This window comes from Balaenoptera musculus, chromosome X (assembly GCF_009873245.2).
Source record: "Balaenoptera musculus isolate JJ_BM4_2016_0621 chromosome X, mBalMus1.pri.v3, whole genome shotgun sequence".
Classification (NCBI taxonomy): domain Eukaryota; kingdom Metazoa; phylum Chordata; class Mammalia; order Artiodactyla; family Balaenopteridae; genus Balaenoptera; species Balaenoptera musculus.
This window is the reverse complement of record NC_045806.1, coordinates 20,711,438-20,735,639: the sequence shown is the minus strand read 5'-3', so window position 1 is coordinate 20,735,639 and position 24,202 is coordinate 20,711,438. Positions and strand designations below refer to the sequence as shown.

The 24,202-nt window shown below is 43.3% G+C and overlaps 1 protein-coding gene and 1 pseudogene across 3 annotated transcripts in view; one reads left to right on the top strand and one right to left on the bottom strand.

The window, feature by feature from the left end:
- The window catches only part of PCYT1B (phosphate cytidylyltransferase 1, choline, beta), a 167,564-nt gene that overhangs the window by 8,733 nt on the left and 134,629 nt on the right, over nucleotides 1-24,202 (top strand). The window contains exon 1 of one of the 3 annotated variants that reach the window (XM_036841036.1): nucleotides 18,219-18,393. The exons of 1 other annotated variant lie outside the window; for it this stretch is intronic. In XM_036841036.1, the coding sequence (XP_036696931.1) occupies nucleotides 18,277-18,393 (117 nt within the window). In that variant the 5' untranslated portion in view covers nucleotides 18,219-18,276. Of the gene's footprint in view, nucleotides 1-18,218; nucleotides 18,394-24,202 lie in introns of those variants that run through there. One more of the 3 variants, XM_036841039.1, reaches the window with a different exon arrangement.
- LOC118888902 lies at nucleotides 6,383-9,573 on the bottom strand (annotated as a pseudogene).

Sequence of the window (24,202 nt, the reverse complement as noted above, 5' to 3'; positions counted from 1 at the left end):
ACAAGAGAAGCCACCACAATGAGAAGCCTGCGCACCGCAACAAAGAGTAGACCCCACTCACCACAACTAGAGAAAGCCCGCGCGCAACAAAGACCCAACACAGGCAAAAATAAAGTAAATAAATAAATAAAAAATAAAGTATATGTTAAGCTGTACACCTGAAACTAACACAACATTGTAAATCAACTATACTCCAGTAAAATTTTAAAAAATAAAGTATATACATCAATTTTTTTAGTATATTCGCAGGGTTATGTAAGCATCAACACAATTTAATTTTAGAACACTTTCATCATCCCCCAAAAGAAATTCCGTACTCATTAGCAGTCACTTTCTGTTCCCTCCTAATACCCCCAGCACAAGGCAGCCATTCATCTACTTTCTGTCCTATGGATTTACCTATTCTGGAAATTTCATATAAATGAAATCATACAATATGTGGTTTTTTGTGTGTGTCTGGCTTCTTTCACTTAGCATATGTTTTCTTTTTTTAAAATTTATTTTATTATATTTTATTTTTGGCTGCGTTGGGTCTTTGTTGCTGCACGCGGGCTTTCTCTAGGTGCGGCGAGCAGGAGCTACTCATTGTTGTGGTGCGCGGGCTTCTCATTGTGGTGGCTTCTCTTGTTGCAGAGCATGGGTTCTAGGCGGGTGGGCTTCAGTAATTGTGGTGCACGGGCTTAGTAGTCGTGGCTCACGGGGTCTAGAGGGCAGGCTCAGTTGTTGTGGTGCCCGGGCTTAGCTGCTCCACGGCATGTGGGATCTTCCCAGACCAGGGATCGACCCCGTGTCCCCTGCATTGGCAGGTGGATTCTTAACCACTGCACCACCAGAGAAGTCCCATTAGCATCTGTTTTCAAGGTTCAGTCATGTTGTAGCATGTATCGGTACTCCATTCTGTTTTTGTGGCCAAATAATATTCCAGTGTATGGATATACAACCATTTGTTTCTCTATTCATCAGTCAATGGACATTTGGGTTGTCTTCACTTCTTGGTTATTGTGAATAATGCTGCTGTGACATTCGTGTACAAGTTTTTTTGTGGACATGTTTTCAATTCTCTTGGGTATATACCTAGAAGTGGAATTGCTAGTTCAAATGGTAACTCTCCTTTTAACTTTTTGAGGAACTTTCAATCTGTTTTCCAAAGAGGCTGCACCATTTTACATTCCCACCAGCAATGTGTGAGGGTTCCAATTTCTCCATATACTCACCAATACTTGTTATTTTCCATTAAAAAAATTATAGCCATTCTAGTGGGTGTGAAGTGGTATCTCATTGTGGTTTTGATTTGCATTTCCCTATTGGCTAATGATGTTGAGCATTTTTTAATGTGCTCATTAGCCATTTGTATATCTTCTTTGGAGAAATATCTACTCAAAGTCTTTGCCCATTTTGAACTGTGCTATATCTCTCAAAGACCCATCTTTGCCCTAAAACAAGGTTTCTCAACTTTGGCATTATTGACGTTTGGGGATGGATAATTCTTTGTTATGTGTGGTTTTCCTGTGCATTCTAGGATGTATAGCAGCACCCCTGGTCTCTACCCACCAGATGCCAGTAGCACCCTCCAACTTGTGACAATCAAAACAGACACTGCAAAATCACCTTGGGGCGGGGGGGCACAAAATCTCTCCTAAGCAAGAACCACTACTGTAAAAGATCCTTCTGTGCATCTAAGAAACACATGGAAACATAACTCAGTTTTAGTGGAGTGGTGGAGGCAGAAGTCAGTCTGAGTGGGTTGAGGATGATGTGAGAAAGTGGACGGACCCTTGGGGTATGAACTGATCTTCCCAAGTCTGGTTGGTGAATTAATTGACAAAATGAGAGATAGATATCAAGGTTACAAATGAGGATTAGGTCACATGATGAGATAAATAATAATTCAATATAATAACACAAAATGAGTTATAAGACTGCATATGAAAGTATCAAAAGTGTGGTATATCTAGAACTGCTTATAGGATTTCTGAGACAGGGAATTTACTGGGAGCTGGTCTCTGGGGCCTAGTGTCGTCCCTTGACCCTCCTAGGCATGAAGCACAAATGACTGTTAAGTGGCCTTTCCCTGTTAGACAGCTGTCAGCTTCATTTCTCATGTTAGTCTCATCTCTTGGTGGTGATGTGGACACATCTGTCTCAGACATAGATGGTTGGATTGTAAGGAACATCACCCACTAAGCTAGCTTTTTCAGTAGGGAGGAATGCAAAGGGCTGTCTAATAGAAGCCACAGAAAGCTGAAAAGCAGACCTTAGCAAGGACAGGAACTAGGGCAGCTTGAGAAGCTGTCAGGAAGGGTCATCTGTGGACATACTTACTCTGCTGCTCTGCCCACAACTCAGCTCCTGACCCATTCAGTCTCCACCTTTTTTTTTTTTGGCTGCGCAGCGTAGCATGCGGGATCTTAGACCAGGGATTAACCTGCACCCCCTGCAGTGGAAGTGCAGAGTCTTAACCACTGGACCACCAGGGAAGTCCCCAGTCTCCACCTCTTAGTTCTAATTCCTGAAAGAGGGAATCTGAGGATCTCAGAAACCACTGAGTAGGCCATGGCTTGGCTCTCTTAATTGGGTGTCCTAACCCAGTTCCCTGGGCTGTGGGGTGGGGCAGTTTTCATAGAACACATGGGGTGGGGTGAGGGAGAAATAAAGAAATACGAACCACATCATAGATGCTTAAGCCATTCTACCACGTTTACAGATTTTTCCCCACTTTTTACCTTAAACATTTTTACCCCACTCTTCGCTCCCCACACCCCAACACACAACACATCTCACAGAAATAGCCTTACCATTGTTTGCCAGTTGAATACACAGTTACCACCATTTACCTGACTCTTTCCTTCAGTGCCTGTGGTACTATGGTCTTGACCTCAAGTATTCTGACTTTAGAAAGGGGATGGAGGGGAGAGAGGAATTACCCATCATGTTTTCTATTTAATAATGACATGCTAGGCAGGTGTCATCTAAACCTAGCTGGGCAATTTTTTTAATTTATTTATTTTTATTTAATTTATTTTATTTTTGGCTGCATTGGGTCTTCGTTGCTGCGCGTGGGCTTTTCCCTGGTTGCGGCGAGCGGGGGCTACTCTTCGTTGCAGTGCGCAGGCTTCTCATTGTGGTGGCTTCTCTTGTTGTGGAGCACAGGCTCTAGGTGCAGGGGCTTCAGTAGTTGTGGCACGTGGGCTCAGTAGTTGCGGCTCACGGGCTTAGTTGCTCCACGGCATGTGGGATCTTCCCAGGCCAGGGATCGAACCTGTGTCCCCTGCATTGGCAGGCGATTCTTAACCACTGTGCCACCAGGGAAGCCCCCTTAGCTGGGCAATTTTAACAAGAGAAATATATCTGTTTGGGGAGCAGTGTCTGAAACCTCTTCATCCCAATCCTCCCCCATTGGCATAACAGTTGGGAATAAAGACTACCAAGCTGTTGGGAGATGGTACATCCTTCGCACTAGTTAATAAAGTGATGCTCTGCCTTCACAGTGTATTAATTAAAAAGGTAATCAGTGCATGCTTCAAGTTTGCTGTTTGAAACTCAACAGCAATAAAATCAGAACACTACTCAGCTTTTTTTTCTCATAAAGAAATGAAAAACAAATTAGGGCCACAGAGATAGAGTAATCACATTTTGAATGATTTCTCCTGAGCATGCCTTTAATAACCTGTATGCGTCGGGTAAGAAGAACAAAGAAAGGCAAAGTTAATTATCTAGGAAAAGCTTCATCTAGGAGTTTTAGTCACATTAGCCCAGGGTTTCTCAGCCTTGGTACTACTGGTATTTGGGGCCAGGTAATTCTTTATTGTGGGGAGCAATCCTGTGCCTATAGTAGGATATTTAGCAGTATCCCTGGTCTCTAACTAGTAGATGCCAGTAGCACCCTCTACCCAGGTTGTGACAACCAAAAATGTCTCTAGACATTGTTAAATATCCCCTGTGGGGCAAAATCACCCTGGATTGAAAACTACTGAGTTAATTACACACGTTTATTCTCACCCCTCATTCCCTGGATCCCTCCAGGGTTTGCTGTTTTAAACCCTTGGAACCAAACGTACCAGGCCATCTACATTTTCCAGGGAGTAATATGAAAAGAAGTTGACTGGATCAAAATTACTTGTCCAGATGACAAGAAGGGCTCCTTGCGTTTCTGTATTGAAAAGTAGCAGACAAAAAGAACAAAGGGGGGCTTCCCTGGTGGCGCTGTGGTTGAGAATCTGCCTGCCAATGCAGGGGACACGGGTTTGAGCCCTGGTCTGGGAAGATCCCACATGCCGCGGAGCAACTGGGCCCGTGAGCCACAATCACTGAGCCTGCGCGTCTGGAGCCTGTGCTCCGCAACAAGAGAGGCCGCGACAGTGAGAGGCCCGCGCACCGCGATGAAGAGTGGCCCCCGCTTGCCACAACTAGAGAAAGCCCTCGCACAGAAACGAAGACCCAACACAGCCATAAATAAATAAATAAATAAATAAATAAATAAATAAAATTAAAAAAAAAAAAAAAAAAAAAAAAAAAAAAAAAAAAAAAAAAAAAAAAAAAAAGAACAAAGGAAGAAAGTCTAATAAAAGTATTTATTTAAGGCACTCAGCTAAACACATATTTATTCCCTACAAAATCCTCAGGGACATCATTAGCCTTATTTTATTGGTGAGGAAACTGAGGCCGAAAGATGCTGAGTAATTTGCTGAAGAACACAGTTTGTAACTTAGCAGTGGAGCTAGAAGTCTGACGGCAAACTTTGTGCATTTATACACATTGTCTCAGTATAGGCATTTAAAGTGCTAGACAGCTAATAAAGCAGTGACCAATTTTTATCTTTTCAAAAAATACTTTTATTATGGAGAGATTCAAACACATGCAAAATTAGACAAAACAGTTCCTTCCCATTTGTGCTGTTCATGTACACTTCACCTAGCGTCAACAATGATCAACTCATGACCAATATTGTTTCATCTAGAGCTTTTCAACATTGCCATTATGGACATTTTGGGCTTGATAATTATTTGTTACATGTGTCCAGTCCACACACAAGACAAGGCAAGACCCTAGCCAAGGTCTGACTGATTCGACTGGTAAAAGTACATTGAGTTGCTTTTGGTTTCAGACAGTTTTTTTTTTTAATTTTTAATTTTTTAATTTTTGGCTGTGTTGGGTCTGTTGCTGCTCGCGAGCTTTCCCTGGTTGTGGTGCGCAGGCTTCTCATTGCAGTCGCTTCTCTTGTTGCGGAGCAGGGGCTCTAGGCACGTGGGCTTCAGTAGTTATGGCACATGGGCTCAGTAGTTGTGGCTCACGGGCTCTAGAGCACAGGCTCGGTAGTTGTGGTGCACAGGCTTAGTTTCTCCGAGGCATGTGGGATCTTCCCGGACCAGGGATCGAACCCGTGTCCCCTGCATTAGCAGGCGGATTCTTAACCACTGCGCCACCAGGGAAGCCCCCAGTTTATTACTTACGTAGACGTGAAAGAAATGTAGCCAGCTTCCTGTAGTCCTTGTCCCACATATCGAAAAGGACAACATGGAAACAAAAGAGGCCAGATGACCTCAATTCCCATTGATGAGAAGCCCATTGTAAATGGCAACTAACTGGTTTTCTACTCTTCAGCTCTACAGTGAGGAGGGCAGGGCAGGAAGCTCCATACTTCAATAGAACCAAGAAGGCATTAGAAACTCTCATGAAAGCCTCTCAGAGGATGTAGGGAGGGCGTGGGAGATGGGCTCAGAGCGGCTCCTAACAGGCCTCCCATCTCTCATGTTCCAGGAAGATCACAGGGCAGTCTGCCAACACTCAGATGAGCTGCCGTTCAAGTCTTTGCTGGTGTGAACTACATGGACAGGTTCAAGGTCATCAGGGTGCCAGGGCAGAGCTATTCCCCCACAGTGGAGGCTGTTCCTGTGCACTGTAGGATGTTTAGCAGCATCCATGGCCTCCACCCACTAGATGCCTGGAGCACCACCCGCACGATGCGACAACCAAAAATATCTCCCGACATCCTAAATGTACCTTGGGGGGCAAAATTGCACCCAGTTCAGAACTACTCATCTAGAGTCCTATCCACTCCTCACACCCACATGATATATTTCATCTGCAAATACTTCAGTGTATATTTCTAAAATAAAGTTTTTAAAAACATGAACACAATATCATTTTCATACCTAAACAAATTAATTATTTTTTATAGCATCCAGAAACTGTTCAAATTTCTAGTTGTTTCATAAACCTTGTAATTTTTTTACAGTGTTTTGAATTAGGATCCCAATAATATAGTCTATATATTTCAATTGATTGCTATGTCTTCTAGATATCATTTCTTTCAATTTTTTTTTCTGCAAAAAGCTTTATTGTTTCCATTTGGTCCAAGGCTTGGGAGAGGGCTCCAGGGTGGTTAAAAAGCTGCCTAGTGGCTGCAGAGAGGGGCTTCAGGCAGAAGCCCTGACGCCAGAGGGGCTCCTCAAAGGCCGCTGGGCTCCGGAGGCTCCTAGTCGTGCTGGAGGGTGAGCCTTTCGACGAGGGACTCGCCCAGCCCCGCCTGGGGACCAGCCGGCCTGCGGAGGTTGGTCAGGTGATCGCGCATCTTCTGGATGAGTTTCACCTGCTCATCTAGGAGGCGGCTCTCCGGGAAGTCCCAGAGGCGGGGGTCTGCGCGGGCAGAGCCCAGGGCGTGCAGGTCCGCAGGGGCCTGGTTCAGGTTCTTCTCCATGATAATGGCGGCTTCCACAGCGTCCTGGGTTTCACCCCGCTCATCCTGAGACGCTTCTGCACGTCCTGGAAGAGGGCGCGGCCGCCGCGCTGTTTCTGCATTTTCAAGAGGCGCTGGGCGCCCTCACGCTTCCCCTCGGGCACTTCGCGGAGAAAGTGGCCCAGGCCCTCCAGAGCGGCGTCGTGGCGGTGGAAATAGGAGCCCAGAGAGAGGTAGGTGCGCGAGGCCCGCAGGTGCATGTTGACCAGGCGGTTGACGGCGGCCTCCACCTCGGCGGAATCATTCTGACGAATCTGGGAGCTCGTGGTGGATCGGTAATACGGCGTTAAGCTCAAAATATGGTGCTGGCGGTCCCGGTGGCCGAGGACAGCTGAGCGGCTGGTTCCGAAGGTTGCGAGTGGAACACAGGTTGGAGGGGGTCGGAGGCGGGAGCGAGGGGCGCCCCTGGGTCTGTTCTGTCCACACACCGCCGTAGCAGGAGACGGAGCCGCGGGACTGCCCAGCGCACTGCCTCTTTAAGTTTTTTGATTGTACAAACTGGCTTTGTCCTATAGAGTGTCCCACAATCTGGATTTTGTTGGTTGCATCCCTGTGCCGTTAGCATACTCCTTTATCCCTTCTGTATTTCCCGTAAATTGGTCTTGGATCAAGAGGTGTGGTCACAGCCAGGTTCTATTTACTTGGCAAACTACTTCATAGGTGGTGCGTGTACCTCTATCAGGAGCATATCACATTTGGGATTGTCTTTTTGTCATGTTAGCAGTTGTTGATGCTTAATGTCTAGATCCAGTCATTCACTTGGCATTATAATAATATGGCTAGTCTCAGTCATTGCTTTTTTCATTACCTGCTTCATTACTCATTCTACAATGATACACTTCTCCTTCCTTACTATTTGGTCACCCAGAGGTACAGTTTGTAGAGGAAAGGTAAGATACATGCTTAATTCTTTCCCTCCAGTTCCCAGTTTTCAAAATAATGCATTTGTTCCCTTGAATTTTCCAATGCAGACAACTGAGGTTTTGGGTTTGGGATTTTTTTTTTTTTGGTAGTATTAGGAACTCATGGATTTAAACGTATTTGGTGGATTTCAATCCATTGCAGTTCTTACCCTTTGGATGCTTCCCTTTTCATCTTTGGTTGGCAGGAGTCTCTCCAAGTTGGTTCCTGAGTCCTTTCGATAATTTCTATCCTTTAAAAAAGGATAATAGAACTTACATGTTCACATGAGTATTTTTTTAATGATTTTAAAAAATTAATTAACTTATTTTTGGCTGCGTTGGGTCTTCATTGTGGTGCACGGGCTTCTCACTGTGGTGGCTTATCTTGTTTCGGTGCACGGGCTCTAGGCATGTGGGCTTCAGTAGTTGTGGCACACGGGCTCAGTAGCTGTGGCTCATGGGCTCTAGAGCACAGGCTCAGTAGTTGTGGCACACAGGCTTAGTTGCTCTGCGGCATGTGGGATCTTCCCAGACCAGGGCTCGAGCCCGTATCCCCTGCATTGGCAGGCGGATTCTTAACCACTGTGCCACCAGGAAAGTCCCTCGCATGAGTATTTTTATCTTCACAGTTTCACCCTACAACAGTGTTACTTAAAGTGTGGGCCTCAGGCAATACCTGTGAGCTGATGGAATGTCAAATTAACCGGCCCTACCCAGGCCTACTGAATTAGAGTCTCTGGGAATGGGGCCCAGCAAACTGTAGTTTAACAAGTTCTCCAGGTGATTCTTATGCACATTAAAGTTTGAGGACATATGCTCTACAAGAATTGACTTCAGGGTAGGACAGGAATAAAGACACAGACGTAGAGAATGGACTTGAGGACACGGGGAGGGGGAAGGGTAAGCTGGGATGAAGTGAGAGAGTGGCATGGACATATATTCACTACCAAACGTAAAATAGATAGCTAGTGGGAAGCAGCCGCATAGCACAGGGAGATCAGCTCGGTGCTTTGTGACCACCTAGAGGGGTGGGATAGGGAGGGTGGGAGGGAGATGCAAGAGGGAGGAGATATGGGGATATATGTATACGTATAGCTGATTCACTTTGTTATACAGCAGAAACTAACACACCATTGTAAAGCAATTATACTCCAATAAAGATGTTAAAAAAAAATTGACTTCAGAGCCTAGCTTTGGGTCACCTTCCTCACTTAAGATCCCTAGCCCTTCAGGAATTTTTTGCCAGAATAGACCACCCCTCTGTTCTTATGGGATATCATCAGAGGGCACAGTCATCATTGAGGGTTATTGATTGATAGTTTGATAGGTGAATGATGAATCTGGTTAATACCTCTTTGGATCCAAAAATTCCAATGTAATTGCTTTTCATAAGTGGCCTTATAAAGCTGCCGCGATGAAAATTTCAAAAGAATTACTCCAAAAATGTTTTGAGCAATGGTGGTATTATATGTGCTAGGGACTGCCATGGTTTAATGCTAATGGTTTTGCTCCTGTTAAGTTCTTATGGTTGAATGGTGTGGTGAGGTTATCCAGACTATTTTGCAGAAATAAAGGATTATTTTTCTTTGCAAGTGCTTATTCCATGCCTGCTTAGTTGCTTACTCAAGAGAATTTCTTCTTGTAGCAAAGATGGCCTTCTGTGGAAGCACACTGACTGTATATAGTTATTCTCAAGCACCATTAGTGAGTCATTCAACATAGCCTCTCATCTGGCACATAAGTAGACTAGGTTTAAAATGATTGCTTTTAGACATAATGGTTTTCACATAGCCAGCTTCGTGGGACACATACACTAATAGGGCTTATTTCTTTCAATGTAAACAAAATAGAGATTCTTGGAAAAAAGAGAGCCTAATAGCTTTGGGGTCAAGACCCATGTCTTAGTAAAGTCTCTCACCATATCTGCTTCACCATAGTGGTTTTCAACTCTTTTTTTTGGTTTTGTAATTGTGAAAGTTCTGATACTGTTCCCAAGGCCAATTAGGCCAGAATATCTAGAGAGTGGGAATGTAGGCTCAGGGGGTTTGAAAGGCCCACCACCGCCAGGTGATTCTAATGTACAATCAAAGCTGAGAACCTTGTGGAGTGAAGCAGAGACAATGAGAAACTTTATTAAGACATGAACTTATACCCCTAAAGTGTTAGGTTCTCTTTTTTCAAGAATAAGATATCTGATATACTTGGGGGCCTTTGGAAAGATCAATTCTCACCAGCACTACCTGATATTATTCAGAGATTTACATTTCACTCACAGAGAAGATAACCTCCTGAGTCTACTTCTGCTTGTATGATGGAGGAAGAGCCCATCTGATGCTACTTTTTGGAAGATTTATTAGAGGATGTGAAGACAACTTGAATGAGTGTTTCAAGATGACATCCTCCATTGGCACCTACTGAATGAGTCAAATATGAGATTTATAGGGGCTTAATAAAAGGTTTTACCTAGCTAGGTTGTATTATTTAATGTCAAACTAAATGAAAAGCTTTCAACAAGAAGGCTATCCAAAGAGAGCAAGCCAAGCAGAGTATGGGAAATGAGCTGCAGAGGCAACATATGATGAGCAGGGGCTTTGAAGTCCAACAGACCTGGGTTTGAAACTCAGCTCTGCCATTGACCGGCTCCATGACTTTGGGCAAATTACTTAACCTCTCTAATCACGGATTCTTTTCTGCAAACCTGGCATAGTGCCTGTGCTTGACACAGAGTAGGGTTTCACAAATTACTAAGCATTAAAATTACAGGGAATGTATTGTTCGAATATCTGGAGATGAGATACCAGGTCCAGCTCATGCTAAGGAAGGTGTGGTATTCAGAATAATGCCCCCCCCCACATATGTCCACATCCTAATTCCCAGAACCTGGGAAATACGTTACTTTACATGGCAAAAGGGATTTTACAGATGTAATTAGGTTCAAGATCTTGCAATGGGAGTGAGTATCCTGGATTACTCAGGTGGGCCCAGTGTCATCACAAGGGTCTTTTCAAGAGAAAGAGGCAGGCAGGAGAGTTAGAGAAGATATGACTCCTGAAGCAGAGGCTGGAGTGGTGCAATTGCTGTTTTTGAGATGGAAGGAAGAGGGTTGTGAGCCAAGTAATGCAGGCAGCTCTAGAAGCTGGAAAAAGCCTCCTCTAGAGGCTCCAGAAGAAATGCAGTCTTGCTGATACATTGGCTTTAGTCCACTGAGATCCCTTTCAGACTTCTGACCTCCAGAACTTTAAGATAATAAATTTGTGTTATTTTAAGCCACTACGTTTGAGGTAAATTGTTACAGCAGCAATAGGAAACTAATACAGAAGATTAAACCAAATCTCTCTTTGAGCATTCAAAGATACCAAGTACAGATTTTGCAAGATGAAGATTTCACTTTGGAGTCCAGGCCATTCAAATCAATTAGTATAAAGTCCAAGGATTGTAATAATAGTTTACTTGTAAATGAATTTATCTATCCTGGCATCGGATGGTCTTGATTCTTCACTTGCCAGTCAAGCACATTTGTAGCACGTTCAGAAGGCCCCTGGCACAATCCTCAGGACCGTGCAGTATTTGCTGCAGTACTGAGAAACTGCCTGGTGGGAAAGCAAGAAGGAAGAAAACTGGTAATGGCAGATCAATAACAAAGAAAGACAGCTCTTGGGGATTATCAGGAGAAGTGGCGATTTGGTCAACTATTCTGGAGGACGATTTGACAATAGCATCAAAAAAAATGTATATAAAGCCTTAAAAATGCAAGTCCTCTGACTCAGCAATTCTACTTGTAGGAAAATTTATCCTAGGGGAAAAAGCTGAATTAGTATGCATATCATTTACCTGCTTAAAAAATCCTTTCATGGAACACTTGGGGGAGACTCAAGGGAGACAGCAGTACATACACTTACATTGGATAATTAAAAGTGGCAGGTGTTTGTACTGGCCATAGCTTGGTCTACATGTAAATCTGGTTAGATTAACCTCGAAGGTCCCCAAGCCACCTTTGCTACATTTGATCTCTTTTATGAAAATCACTGAAACGGTGATTGTGACTAACAGTTCCAATGTTAAATTGGTGTCTGCCCTTGAACACTTATTATAAACTATCATCCAATTTTGTGACTTAAATAAATTAAAATTTTTATACGTCTGTGTAATTGAGCACTTAGGTGTTGAAAATTACCTATATTCTTACCCACTGACATTCAGATAATATATTTGTCATGCAAAAGCTGTGATACCAAATTATGCTCAAATCCAAGTGAGGAATCTTTATTCATTTTTTTTTTCTGTTGTATTATCTGTTTTGGCCGTATGTCTGGACCCAAATCCCATCAAGGAGGGACCAAAATTTACACAACATTCTTGAGTATGATGGCGGCTGCATTTGAAGTTTTGATTAAACTGCTCTACATGTGTGATTATTACTTGTAAACAGATGATTAGATATTAATTAGACAATAAGTGATTGTAAAGCACTTAGAAAATAAAAGTGTTTATAAATACCACCAAGTAATAGCAACAGTAATTCTTTACTGACTACACAGCTGCTAATGTCAATAAGAATGATTTATTCTAGCTAAATATGCAAAAAAGCTGCTATCATATCTGTTTTGCTACAGCAAAACAAAATATATCATATTTACAAGTGATTTTACATCAGCGTTTAGATAAATACATCTCATTTTGATAAAAACAACTTATCTCTTTTAGGACCTTCTCAAACACAGGTACAACCATTGTGGTGTGGTGTCTTTGAGTGCTAAGAACTGAAGCTCCTTCCTGCTCATCTCTCTGACTTATGTCAAATATTTATTTCTTTAAAATATAAGATGTAAGGTGACATTTTGTGAATGGCATTTTCATTCATGCAGTAGTTTTGTCATGTTGTGTCTGTGCAGTAGCTCCCCAGCACCTTAAAACTGTGTGTAACAGACTCAGTAAATGTTGGTCAGATGGATGAGGAAAAGTCAGTTCTTTTTTGGTTATTCTAGAAGCTGGTAAAAGAAGAAAATCCATGTCAAGAATAAAATAGAGCACTTTCTATCTTCTTGATTTTGTTTTTCAAAAAAAAGTTTTGAAACTGACTGCTTTTTATGTCCAATCATTATTTTTTCCCCTAATGGCCTTTATGGGTCATGGACCTGTATCAGCCTCACTCTTGACTCACTGGTGAATTTGGCAATGCATGTGTTTGACTTTCTGTCGTAAGTAAACTCAAGCACCTACAATGAGTCCAGGTCCGTGGTTTCAGAGATATGAAATGAACTGAACGAATGCAAGTGAAGAGTGCTTCATGTTACATGAGTTCAATAGAAAAGGGGTGGAGTGGTTATTTTGGATGATGAGATACTCATGAGTTAGCTCAGCAACCTTGTTAACAAAGCAAATCTAAGTGAGGCAGTGTAGTTTGGTGGAAAACAGAGTTGAACTTTGATTCAGGAGACCTGGATTCAAATGACACTTCTGCCACTTACTCTGTGACCTTGCTCAAGTTACTTAACCTCTCTGAATCTGTTTGCTCATTTGAAAATTTTCAGTATTAAAACTTGTCAATCCCAGAACACTATTATGATATAATTCAATGTGTAAAAGAACTAAGTGAGGGGTGAAATGCTTTACCCTGAAAAAAATTTTTATTACAATAATTTCCCTGGAGTGGGTGAAAAGGAATTATTCATGGGTTTCATTACTTAGATGGTGAACTTTTTTTCTGGACTGTGTCAGGTTTTAGGCCCAAACCGTAAGCCACGTGTAGAAAACTGGGGAACTGGCTCAAAATAGAGCCAGAAAAGTAACAATTCCACAGAAGGTCAGTGGTTTCTGGGAAACCTTTGTCTTGTTCTTTTCACGTCCTTTCCTTCTTTGTAATAAATTCCTTATCTGGTAAACCTGAGGCGCTGAGGAAAATGAATAAAAAGAAAAAAGGAAACGTGGAAGAAATAGCGGACTCAGGAGTGCTGGTAAGGGGAAAGGATTTGGAATGAAGGAGGTTTTACATACGGCCTTCTTGATAAATATTAAGAGCAGTATAAAGTATGTAGGGACATACAAACTGGAAGTAAATAATTTAAAATTTTCAGTACGGTTGACAACATTTTTATACAGTGGATATAAAATTTGTAGCAGCATGACTAGATTAAAGATTGGAAAATAAAAAGGGAAAGGTATTTTTAAAGAAGAGAAAGCTTAAATGTAATGCCTGCTTTAAAAAAAATAAACAGATATACGATGTTATGACATTTTTATCCACGTGTGATGAGGACATGAAAGGTATTTGCCATAAGAAATAGATCATATTAGAACTTTATGATGGGGCACTGAAATAGTATTAGTTGGAGATCCTCCAGATGCAGATGCAGACCCTGAGACAAGAATTCAAGTTCAAGTTAATTTGGGAGGTGAGTCCAGGAAACACCCACAGGAGTGTGGGCAAGCGAGACAAAGAAAAGAAGGCAGCCAATACAATTCGGGGCGCTCTGTCAAGCCAGCTACCACCATGGGAAGTTGAACTTAGTCCCACTGGGGAACTCTGGGAGTCAGTGTAGAACAGCGTAGATTCAATTATCCCACTTGAGGACTGAGAGCAGTGCGGTATTTGTACATTCACTCCTCTCAGTCATTGGTTGAGAGCTCTTGGGGGTGTGGGCTGTTCCTTTTCTGGCCCTTCAGCCCTGTCTCAACGGTATTGTTGGGGAGAGGGGGCAGGGCTTTCGGTGGCCTGAGAAAGCCCGTTGGCAGAGATGCAGGTGCTGGCCGTTGGCAGAGATGCAGGTGCTGGCCGTTGGCAGAGATGCAGGTGCTGGCCGTTGGCAGAGATGCAGGTGCTGGCCGTTGGCAGCCAGCGGGCAGGTGTTGACGACAATGGTAAGGCCTGAGGGGATCAGGGAAAGCTCAGTTTCTGCTCTGAAGAGATTATTTTAGTTCTTCCCTGCAGATATTTGGGAAGAGTATTTCCAATAATTTGATATTGAAGTGAAGACCGCTTGGGGGAAGAATGATATCATTTGTAGGTCTCTTCCAAGCTGAAGCAAAGGTCCCTATGACTCGGTTTCCTCATCTGATCAGCTGTTGAGGGGGTTCCAGGTAGCACACGGTAAGTACCTAGCATAGAGCTCAGAGCGGAAGAGGTACTTGATAAACGGTAGAAAGAAAGATGGTGGTGCTTGTGAGGGGCAGCGCTGATGTAACAAGTTCTCATGAAGCCGTGCCCTACTTGTAGAGGTTACAAGACTCAAGAGCCCTGTCCCCAGAAGTTCCCTGGGGATTTTCTGAGCAGCCTGCCTCCAACACGTTCCCTCTGCTTCTGCTAACGGGAGATAGGACTCCCCCAGTTTCAGCTTTCTTGTTTCCTCCACTGAGCCCCTGCACCTTTCTATTCTCTCACATGCTAACCTCTGCTTGCCTCATCCCCACCCCATATCCAGCCCTTGATTCCTTTGGGGAGAAAGGGTAATGTTCATTTTCCCCCCAACTATCGGGGTAATAGATGCTCATTTTAAAATACTTGTTATAGACCTGAAAATATAAAAAAGAAATCAAAATCCCCCATAATCCCACCGTTTAAAGATGTTACTTAACATCCTGATGTATTTCCCTCCAGTGCTCTTTTCTAGGCATGTACATATCCCATAATCAGGATTATTTTTCAGAATCGTATTCTGTGGCCTGCTTTTCTCACCTGACACAATATTAACATGTTCCCCTAGCATTAGATTTTCTTCAAAAACATGACTCCTAATGCATGTATAATACTATATGGATGTATTTAATTTTTATTTTAACCATTTCTCCTATTGCTATAAATTGTATCTTTTTTTTTTTTTGCTTCTTGTAAATAAGTCTGCATTAGCATCTTTGTATGTAATTATTTGTGAGCTTCTGGTTGTTTCTTTGGGGATAAATTCCCAAGGGAAAGCCCTGGGTCAAAGGGTATGAACTCTCTAAAGGCTGTAGCATGTACTGACAAATGTCCTCCATGGAGGTTTTTTTTTAAGACAATGTTAACATTGTGTATAGATTTGTGTAACCATCACCATAATCAGGATACAGAACAATTCCATCACCCCAGTAACCCCTCTTCTCCTATCTCTTTATAGTCACCCCCCCCATATAACCCCTAGAGGGTTATGGAATACTTAATTCCATATTGTGTAATTAACTGGTCATTCTTAATCATCTTAATGGCATTACAAAGCCCCCAAGTTTAAATAACCCATTCAGGTATTGTTAAGAAGTTCCTGAATCAGGTTGCAATAGCAGCCAAGACTCTGATCCCCAGAGTGGGTGAATCTGGTAAGGACCCCTCTCAGAGTGGTGCCTGAAAGAGTTTATTTCTCCCCATTAGGACTGTGAGAGTCAACCACTGGGCTGTGGGGAGAGGGGGATGAGAAGCCAAGACAAGGCTGGGGTAGGATTAGTGGGAATAGAGTTACTTATAGAGCTGACCCTCAAGGCAGTTAGAGGTCTAAATTTTGAGGTTCAAGGACTTGGGCTGATTATGTGTCAGGTACGACTTGGACTTAGCACATAATGGCAGTGATGGTTAAAGGTCTGGTTTAGGTGACACGATGAAGATGCTCAGGCAGAGGCAGCATCTTGTTTCGATGAGATGGGGGGCGGGGGAAGAAGGGGGCATCTGCCCACTTTGACACAGAAAAGGCTGGAGGTGGGGGATAAGGGCACAGTCTAGGCTCTTGGGCAAGAGGGGTTTGCAAGGACCCCACTAGCCATCAGGACGCTGCTAAATAGGAACAGGTGAGCGTCCCATTCTAGAGGGAATTAGAGGACCAATTAGGAACCAAGCTGGTAGCTCGGTGGCCCAGAACACAGTGGGGGTTAGGGGGTGAGGTGCTTTCCAACGGATCATGTACGGCCAAAAATAAATAAATAAGTAAATTTATTTAAAAAAAAAAAAAAGAAATGCAAATTCCAGCCCTATCCCAGACCTACTGAGCCAGGTCTTGAGGGATGAATAATTTACATTTCCAACAAGTTCTCGGGTGACGCTGATGTTGGTGTGGCTGGTCCTGGAGCATACTTGGATGAAAACCACTGCTATAGATTAAAATGAAAGATATAGAAGCCCAGGGACTTGTCTTAAGAGGATTTCTACCTAGATGTTTTTTTCTGTCACTACACCTGCTGCATCCCCCCCGCCCCGCCAAGCCCGCATCCCTCCAATCCCAGCTCCACTGCTTATGAGTTTGAGGCCCTGAGCAATTACTGTAAATTTCAATTTTCTCACCTGTAAATGGGGATAATGATAAGATTGACCTCTTTGGGTTGTTATGAAGATTAAACAATATCTAGGTAAAGTACCTAGCACTGTGCCTGTGCTTAATAAATGCTAGCAATTACCATGATTTTTTTTTTTTTGGCCAAGCTGCGCAGCTTGTGGGATTTTAGTTCCCCAACCAGGGATGGAACCCGGACCCTTGGCAGTGAGAGCGTGGAGTCCTAACTATGGACTGCCAGGGAATTCCCAAGCTGTGATTTTTATTAATGTTATTTAAAGTGTGATATTTCACTGGAACGAATACCTTTGTGAGTTCTTTTCTTTGGGTGTGTGTCTCCAGAACGCCCTCTTATAAATGGTGGTTATTCTCGGACGATTTAGACATTAAGGCACATCATCTTTAATTCCCCATCTGTGGTGTTTCTGTGATTGCCATGAGCATGTGGCTGAGAGCAGGGTGCTTAGGAAATGGGAGCACAGGAATAATAGACCAGCGTAAGGAACAGTGTATGGAAGCGCAGACAACAGCAAGACCTCATTGAGGAAACTCAGAAAAGCTGGGGAGGAGGAGGAGTGGCCGAGGGAGGAGGTAATTGGGAGGGCAGTCAGAGGTGTGGGAGGCAGGTTTTCGAAGACAATCTACCTCCTTCGAAGTCCCTCTCAGGGCAGCCCCAGGGGTAAGCGCCAGGGCTACACCAGGCCTCAGAGGATCTGCCGCTGCTCTTGTTGCAGTCAAGGGGGTGAACACTCAGGTGCCCTCAATGAATGCAGTGAGAGGCCCTCCGAGGCCAGGTGGCAATTGTGGGCACAGGGAGTTTGGGCTCAAAAGTGGCTTTGTCTTCAGGGTGACTCCTATTTGGCAAAATTCTGACTACAGCACAGCAAACATGTCAGGGACTAGGTCTTTTTTAGTGGAGGTCTGCTATGTTCTGTCTCGAGGCGTCCTGGGCACGTCAGGACGCGGTTTTCTCTTATCTGGGTAGTGCAGCTGGGGTCCCTAGCCCAGAATGGACCTTTGCAACTGAATTAAACAGGAGAAACAAAAGCAGCAAGTTCGGGCCCCCAGGGCACGGCCCGTCAGCCAATGGGGCCCGGCCGCTCCCCGGCGGAGTGGTACTATTATGACAGTAGCCAACCAGCGCGCTCCATGCAAATGAGGTACTGTATCCCGCACCCGCAGCTCCTGTGCCGTCTGGTTGTTATAGTGATAAACTGAGGCCTTGCCTCTTGGGTTTTTGGAGAAGGAAAGTGGTGGGGGTGGAGGATAACCTCTTTACTTCCCCCGGGAAGACAGAAGGGACGAAGAAGGGGGATGGGTGGGGGAGAGAAAAATACGTGACAAAGAAAACATTCTCTGCCTAGGAGGAGACTCTCAGAGGGTGTAGAACTGGAGGCAGCATTCACTGGCCATGCCAGTACTTACCACTGATGCTGAGTCAGAAACAGGTATCCCAAAATCCCTTTCCAATGAGCCTCCCTCAGAAACCATGGAGGAAATCGAGCACACATGCCCACAGCCTCGACTGGTAAGTAAAGACAAAGGATGCAAATGTATGCGTGGCTATGGCACAAAAGAGTTTCAGCGAGGAACTCTTTTATGCGCCCGCAGCCAGCGAGGAAAGCGATGCTTAGAGGATTTTCATGTAAATGAGAATAGAGCTACCGCCTAATCCTTCTCAGCTGTTTATACTTAGCTTCTATACCGAGCGCTGCTCTTAGCTTACAAAGCATTATTGTATTGGCTGGGTAGGAAACGGGCTGCTTGGGCTATGCTGTGTTTTTGTGCCTTGGGAGGAGGGGATGGGCTTTTTTCTTTTAGGTGTATTCTAATCTAAAGATACAGATCCTATGGTACAATTTTAAAATGGCATTCTCTTCACAAAGCTTGAGACGAGTCCGTTGTTAAGTTCTAAATTTTAGGTAAGGAATGATTCTGTCCTCAACTAATTTTGGTGCCTAATGTCAGTTTTGGAAAAATGAAAACGACATGGAAGCCAAACTTCCCCATTCGTTTGAAAATTTCAAAATAAATAAGTAAAAGGGTCCCTCAGTGATGTGTTTAGAAATAATGTGCATCTTAAATGAATTGTAAACATTTCCGGAGCGTGCTGTGAGGGTTTCTCTTCAGGTAGTGAGAACCTGGAGCAGCTACATTTACTTGGAAAGGGGCTGCATGCCTTTCATAATGAAAGTGTGGAAACGGGGCACTCAGAGCTTCCTTGCATCTCAGTTACTGGTATCCCACATTTCATCAGCTTCTCCACCACTGGTCATGATTCCTTAAGTAAATGTGGAAGGTGGTTCTCAAACACCTCAACGTGTATCCTCAAGGAATCAAAAACACCAAATGGGTGGTGGATTTTCTGTGGCCTGAAGTCTTCGGGAACTTGGGGAGACCTCTCTTTGGACCCTCAAATCCAAGCAACATACTAGTTAGAGCTTCTCTCTCTGTAGCGATTTCCCTCGAGTTAAAAGGTGCAATATTTTGATTGGCTGTGGAGTTTGACCCTGGGAAGAGGTTTTTTTAAAAAAGGATTTTGTGATGTAGCATTTTTTGTGAACTCCCAAAATGAGGGCTCACAGATTTCAAGGCCAGTCCATCATGTAACTGTTATTTCTTCATAAGGGTTAATGAGGGTTCAAAGGGAGACTTAGGACAATTTTGTAAAACATGAAAACCAAGAACGTTACATTAGAGCACCTAGGGCTTCTGTTCACTGTGTTTCTATTTTTAAAGATATATTTTCTTAGGGAAGTTTGATATTAACTGCTCCCCAGCGCTTAAGCCACTTGCTGAACAACATACACAATGTAGTACCTGTTTCTGATGGGATACAAACCATCCCCATAAGTTTGTTACCAAGGGATTCCTTTGAGCCACTAAACAACTCTTGGTTAAGCACTGCAAAACAGCAACAACAACAACAAACTGACCATTAAAAGCTTGTTATGAGATCACCCAGAATATATATATATATATTTTTAAAAATAAATTTATTTATTTATTTTTGGCTGCATTGGGTCTTCGTTTCTGCACACAGGCTTTCTCTAGTTGCGGCAAGCGGGTGCTTCTCTTGTTGAAGAACAGGGGCTCTAGGCATGCCGGATTCATTAGTTGTGGCACGCAGGCTCAGTAGTTGTGGCTCGCCGGCTCTAGAGTGCAGGCTCAGTAGTTGTGGCGCACAGACTTAGTTGCTCCGCAGCATGTGGAATCTTCCCAGACCAGGATTTGAACCCGTGTCCCCTGCATTGGCAGGCAGATTCTTAACCACTGCACCACCAGGGAAGTCCATCACCCAGAATATATTTTTTAAAGTTAAACTCAATGTTCAGATTTGCATCACACACCTTCCTGACAGGTCAAGGGCAGGGGAGAGGGGGGCATCCGGTTCCTGTTTGTGTATCATTTCAGTCTCTCGTGCCTACTTCTTTTCCTTCCCTTTTTGCCTTTTAGCTGTTCTGCTCCTTGGTTGCTTCTGCCTGAGAGGGTGGGCAGAGGAAATCAAGGGAAGGAAGAAAGTTCAAGTACTTTCTACTTTCACTTGTGACAGCTCACCCTGGAGGTTAACTCCCAAGAACCATACAAAGCTGGCAGTGTTACACCTCCACCTCCCTGCCAGTTTAGAAATGAGGAAACTGAGGTTCAGAGAGGGTAAGCGACTTCTCCAAAGCCACATTGCTTTGAAGGGCTGTAGAGCTGGGATTTGAACACAGAGCTCTATACCTGCAAAGTGGAAGACCTTTCTCCTGCAACACACCTTTAAGTGAGATACATTCTTTTTCCATCTTTTTGGCAGTTCTGGCTTAAAATGCGTGTGTGTGTGTGTGGGAGTGTGTGAAGGATGTACAGAATTTGAACTGTTAAAGTGATTGCTTTGATCTACCTTTGATAAAAATTTCCCATGTTGTTCATCATTACTGTCGTCTATTGAAAATTGGCTCTGTTTAAATAGGGGCTGCAACCAATTTATAAACCACTACTAAGTTTTTTGAAGCACCTTTTCTCTTATCAGCAAAATTGGGTCATTGTGGGGTTATATTCTAAATTTAGATTTACACTTAATAATGAAGGCACATATTAACTACCTAGTAACATAGTTTGTTGATGAAGAGAGTGGCAAGTGAAAATATTAAATTAGGATTTCTTTTTATGTTTTTTAGTAGTTTCTGTTGATCTTTAGCTTTGCTAATATCTTCATATTTCAAATTATATAAATTCTGTTTCTCCCAGTACCCAAACATATTGCCCCAAGTCAATCGTGGGTCCCTCAGAGCATGGCTGCTCTGTTGCTTAACTAACTTCGGAAAGTGCATGGAAGACTTGAGAGATTCCCCTCCAGAGGACAGGCTCCTTCCCCCACGTGTTACCAAACTTGGGTTCATAAAGTTTAGAGGAAACAGGACACAATAACAAAACATTATCTTAAAAAAAAGTAGCATTTACCAGAGTGGTTGTGATTGTATTAGCCGAGGCACACACTGGTTCCCCAAACTCACTCTAACTTTACCTAGAGATACGGAAAAGGACATTTCTGGGTAAATAAAGGGCCATAAAGCTTTACTGCAAGTCCCAGAATGTGACTTTATGTCACTGAATGTCACCCTCTGTAAATACGAATTTTATTTAAATCTCAGCAATCGTGTAAAATGCCCTTTTTAAATGAACCATGCTCTTGATTTAGCCTGGCACTTGAGAAGGTGTGTACAAGTGTCCCTGTCTACATGCATTTGTCTATATATTATTTACAGTGAAGGCTGTTTATTGTGATCCGGGTTAGCTCTGCCCACAGTGATTGAGTACCTACTACGTGCTGAGCTCTGAGCCCTGTGGTATTTTGTGATCCAGAGATTCTAGAAGAGACTGGCACACAAACAGATTGCTTTCATACCGGTTGAGAAGGACACAGCCTGTGAAGGGGTGTGTTCCCAGGTGCAGTGGGGGCAGAAAGGAGAGAGCGGCGAACTCCTTGACAGCGAGTCCACGTTTGCCAGCGGGATGTTGAGTAGAAACCTGTCTTGTCCTCACTGTATCCCTGGTGTCTAATACAGAGCCTGGCATAGCCCTTTAAGGAAAGGGAGTGGGAAGCTGGCATACCTAAATACACAGGACTTTAAAGCAATCTATACTTTAGACCCTTGTAAGTAGCAAATTGATAAGGATATTGAGGATACAATGGAATCATGTTCAAGGGGGAACTTTTCTGGAAGGTATACCTGTAGGTTTTCCACCTGCCTTTTTTTTTGTTGGAAGAAAATATAAGAAAGAGTAAATAGAATTAAATAACACTGATAAAGAAATTAGAAAAGAAATAGAAAATTACCTAGGTTTTATGATAGAGCCTTGGAAATGAAAAAGGGCTGGTTCGATCTGCCACGTTAGCAGGGGTTCATTTTGGACTTTACTTCAAAGTGGAGCAGTGCCAAGAGACTGCTGTCTTGCAGAAGGTGCATTATGTTCATCGGGAGGTAGGGCACTCACCCGCTAGTGCTCAGAAAGATGACCAGGTTTCCAGAGACATCCTTGGCTTCCTTTACTAGCCTCGCCATCTATTTAGCTACTCAGACAGCATACATTTTAAAAGCGAGATACTTACTGTGCTACGTCAGTGAAAATAAACAACCATGAGCTTCCTTGGGCATTTACTGTGGTCGACTGGAATTCTGTCCAAGGTTATTATTAGACATCTTCCTGCTGGTCTTGTTCCAAATGCAACATCCATTTCTTGCAGATTGGTAATAGTTGGGCATATTGAACATGGGATCAATGAGTTAGTTTCTCCCATTCTTTTCAGTTTATTCTTTCACTATCGCTCCAACCCTCCTTCCCCAATTTGCTTAATGCTGAACTCCTTATGGAGGATATTAATATAAATCAAATATAAGAAGACAGGTCTGTTCTTTGTTTTATTTTGGCATTTGAGCATCCAGAAATGGAAAGGGTGTGTCCTCATTCAGGCAGTGAGGGGGATTTAAAGTATTCAGTGACGCAGGGCTTTAGAAGGTAACTGAGAGGAACCTCAGCCCCGGACCAACGATCCACAGTTAGCCAGCTGCTCAGAAACTTCCACACACAGCAAGGCACCAGGTGCTGTGGAGAGAAATAAAAGAAATAATCCAGAGCCCCTGCCCTTGAATATCGTTTTCATTTAACAGGAGGCAGTAGTTTGGTAGGTGGAAGCATGCCAGGATGCTGAAATCCCTTAAGAGAACTTTTTTTTTTATAAGTTTGGCTTTAATATATTGGGCTTTCTACAGCATTTAAGCTATATTTTATCCATTGAGCAGAAGTACCTCACAGCAGGGGGACTTCCCTGGTGGTCCACTGGGTAAGACTCCACGCTCCCAATGCAGGGGGCCTGGGTTCGATCCCTGGTCGGGGAACTAGATCCCACATTCATCAAGCATGCCGCAAGTAGGAGTCCGCATGCTACAAGTGAAAGATCCCGCAACTAAGACCTGGCACAGCCAAAAAAAAAAAAAAAAAAAAAAAGTACATCACAGCAGGGAGTACTCCATTATCCTGATCCCCAAGTTAAGACAAGTCCCTGCATTTGAAGAAAAGATGCAGCTTGCCGATCCCAAAACATTTTTGGCTATGGAAAGGATCAGTCTATTTCTGAGGGGATCTTAAGCCCTCAACTGTGAGTGGCACACTCCAGCTGCTACAGTAACGCTGTCCAGTGGAAATACAATGTAATTTAAATTTTTCTAGTAGCCACAATTTAAAACGTTCTTCTAAAAGGTGAAATTATTTTCAATAATATATTTAATTTAATCTGATGTATCTCAAATATTATCATTACAAATGTAATCAATATAAAAATGATTAATGAGGTATTTTATATTCTTCATACCAAGTCTGAAATCCGGTGTGTCTATTACACTTACAACACATCTCAGTTCAGACTAGCCAATTTCAAGTGCTCACTAGCCACATGTGGCTTTAGAGGGAGCTCAGACACCTGCCCAGGCCTGTGGAGGATGAGCTCTGAGGAGCCACAGTGATAAATACATTTCATGTTGCATAGCACACACGTGCATGTATTTACTCAGAACTAAAAAAAAAATCACCTTCCTTTACTTCATATTTTACACTCACTTTCTCTGCTCTCCTATTCTGTTTTTTTAGTAATCTACGTGAGAATTAATAAGTTTGAAGTTAGGGGTGGGGTAGTGGAGAAGGAGAGTACTGGATGGATGTGGGAGACTTTAAAGGAGGTAAATGCACCAGGACTTGTAACTGAGCCTGAGGGCGGGCAGTATCAGGACGACTCAGTTTTCTGGCTGCAGTGAGTGGGTGCCACCCCTGAGGTGGGAGCATCCGGGAATAGCCGT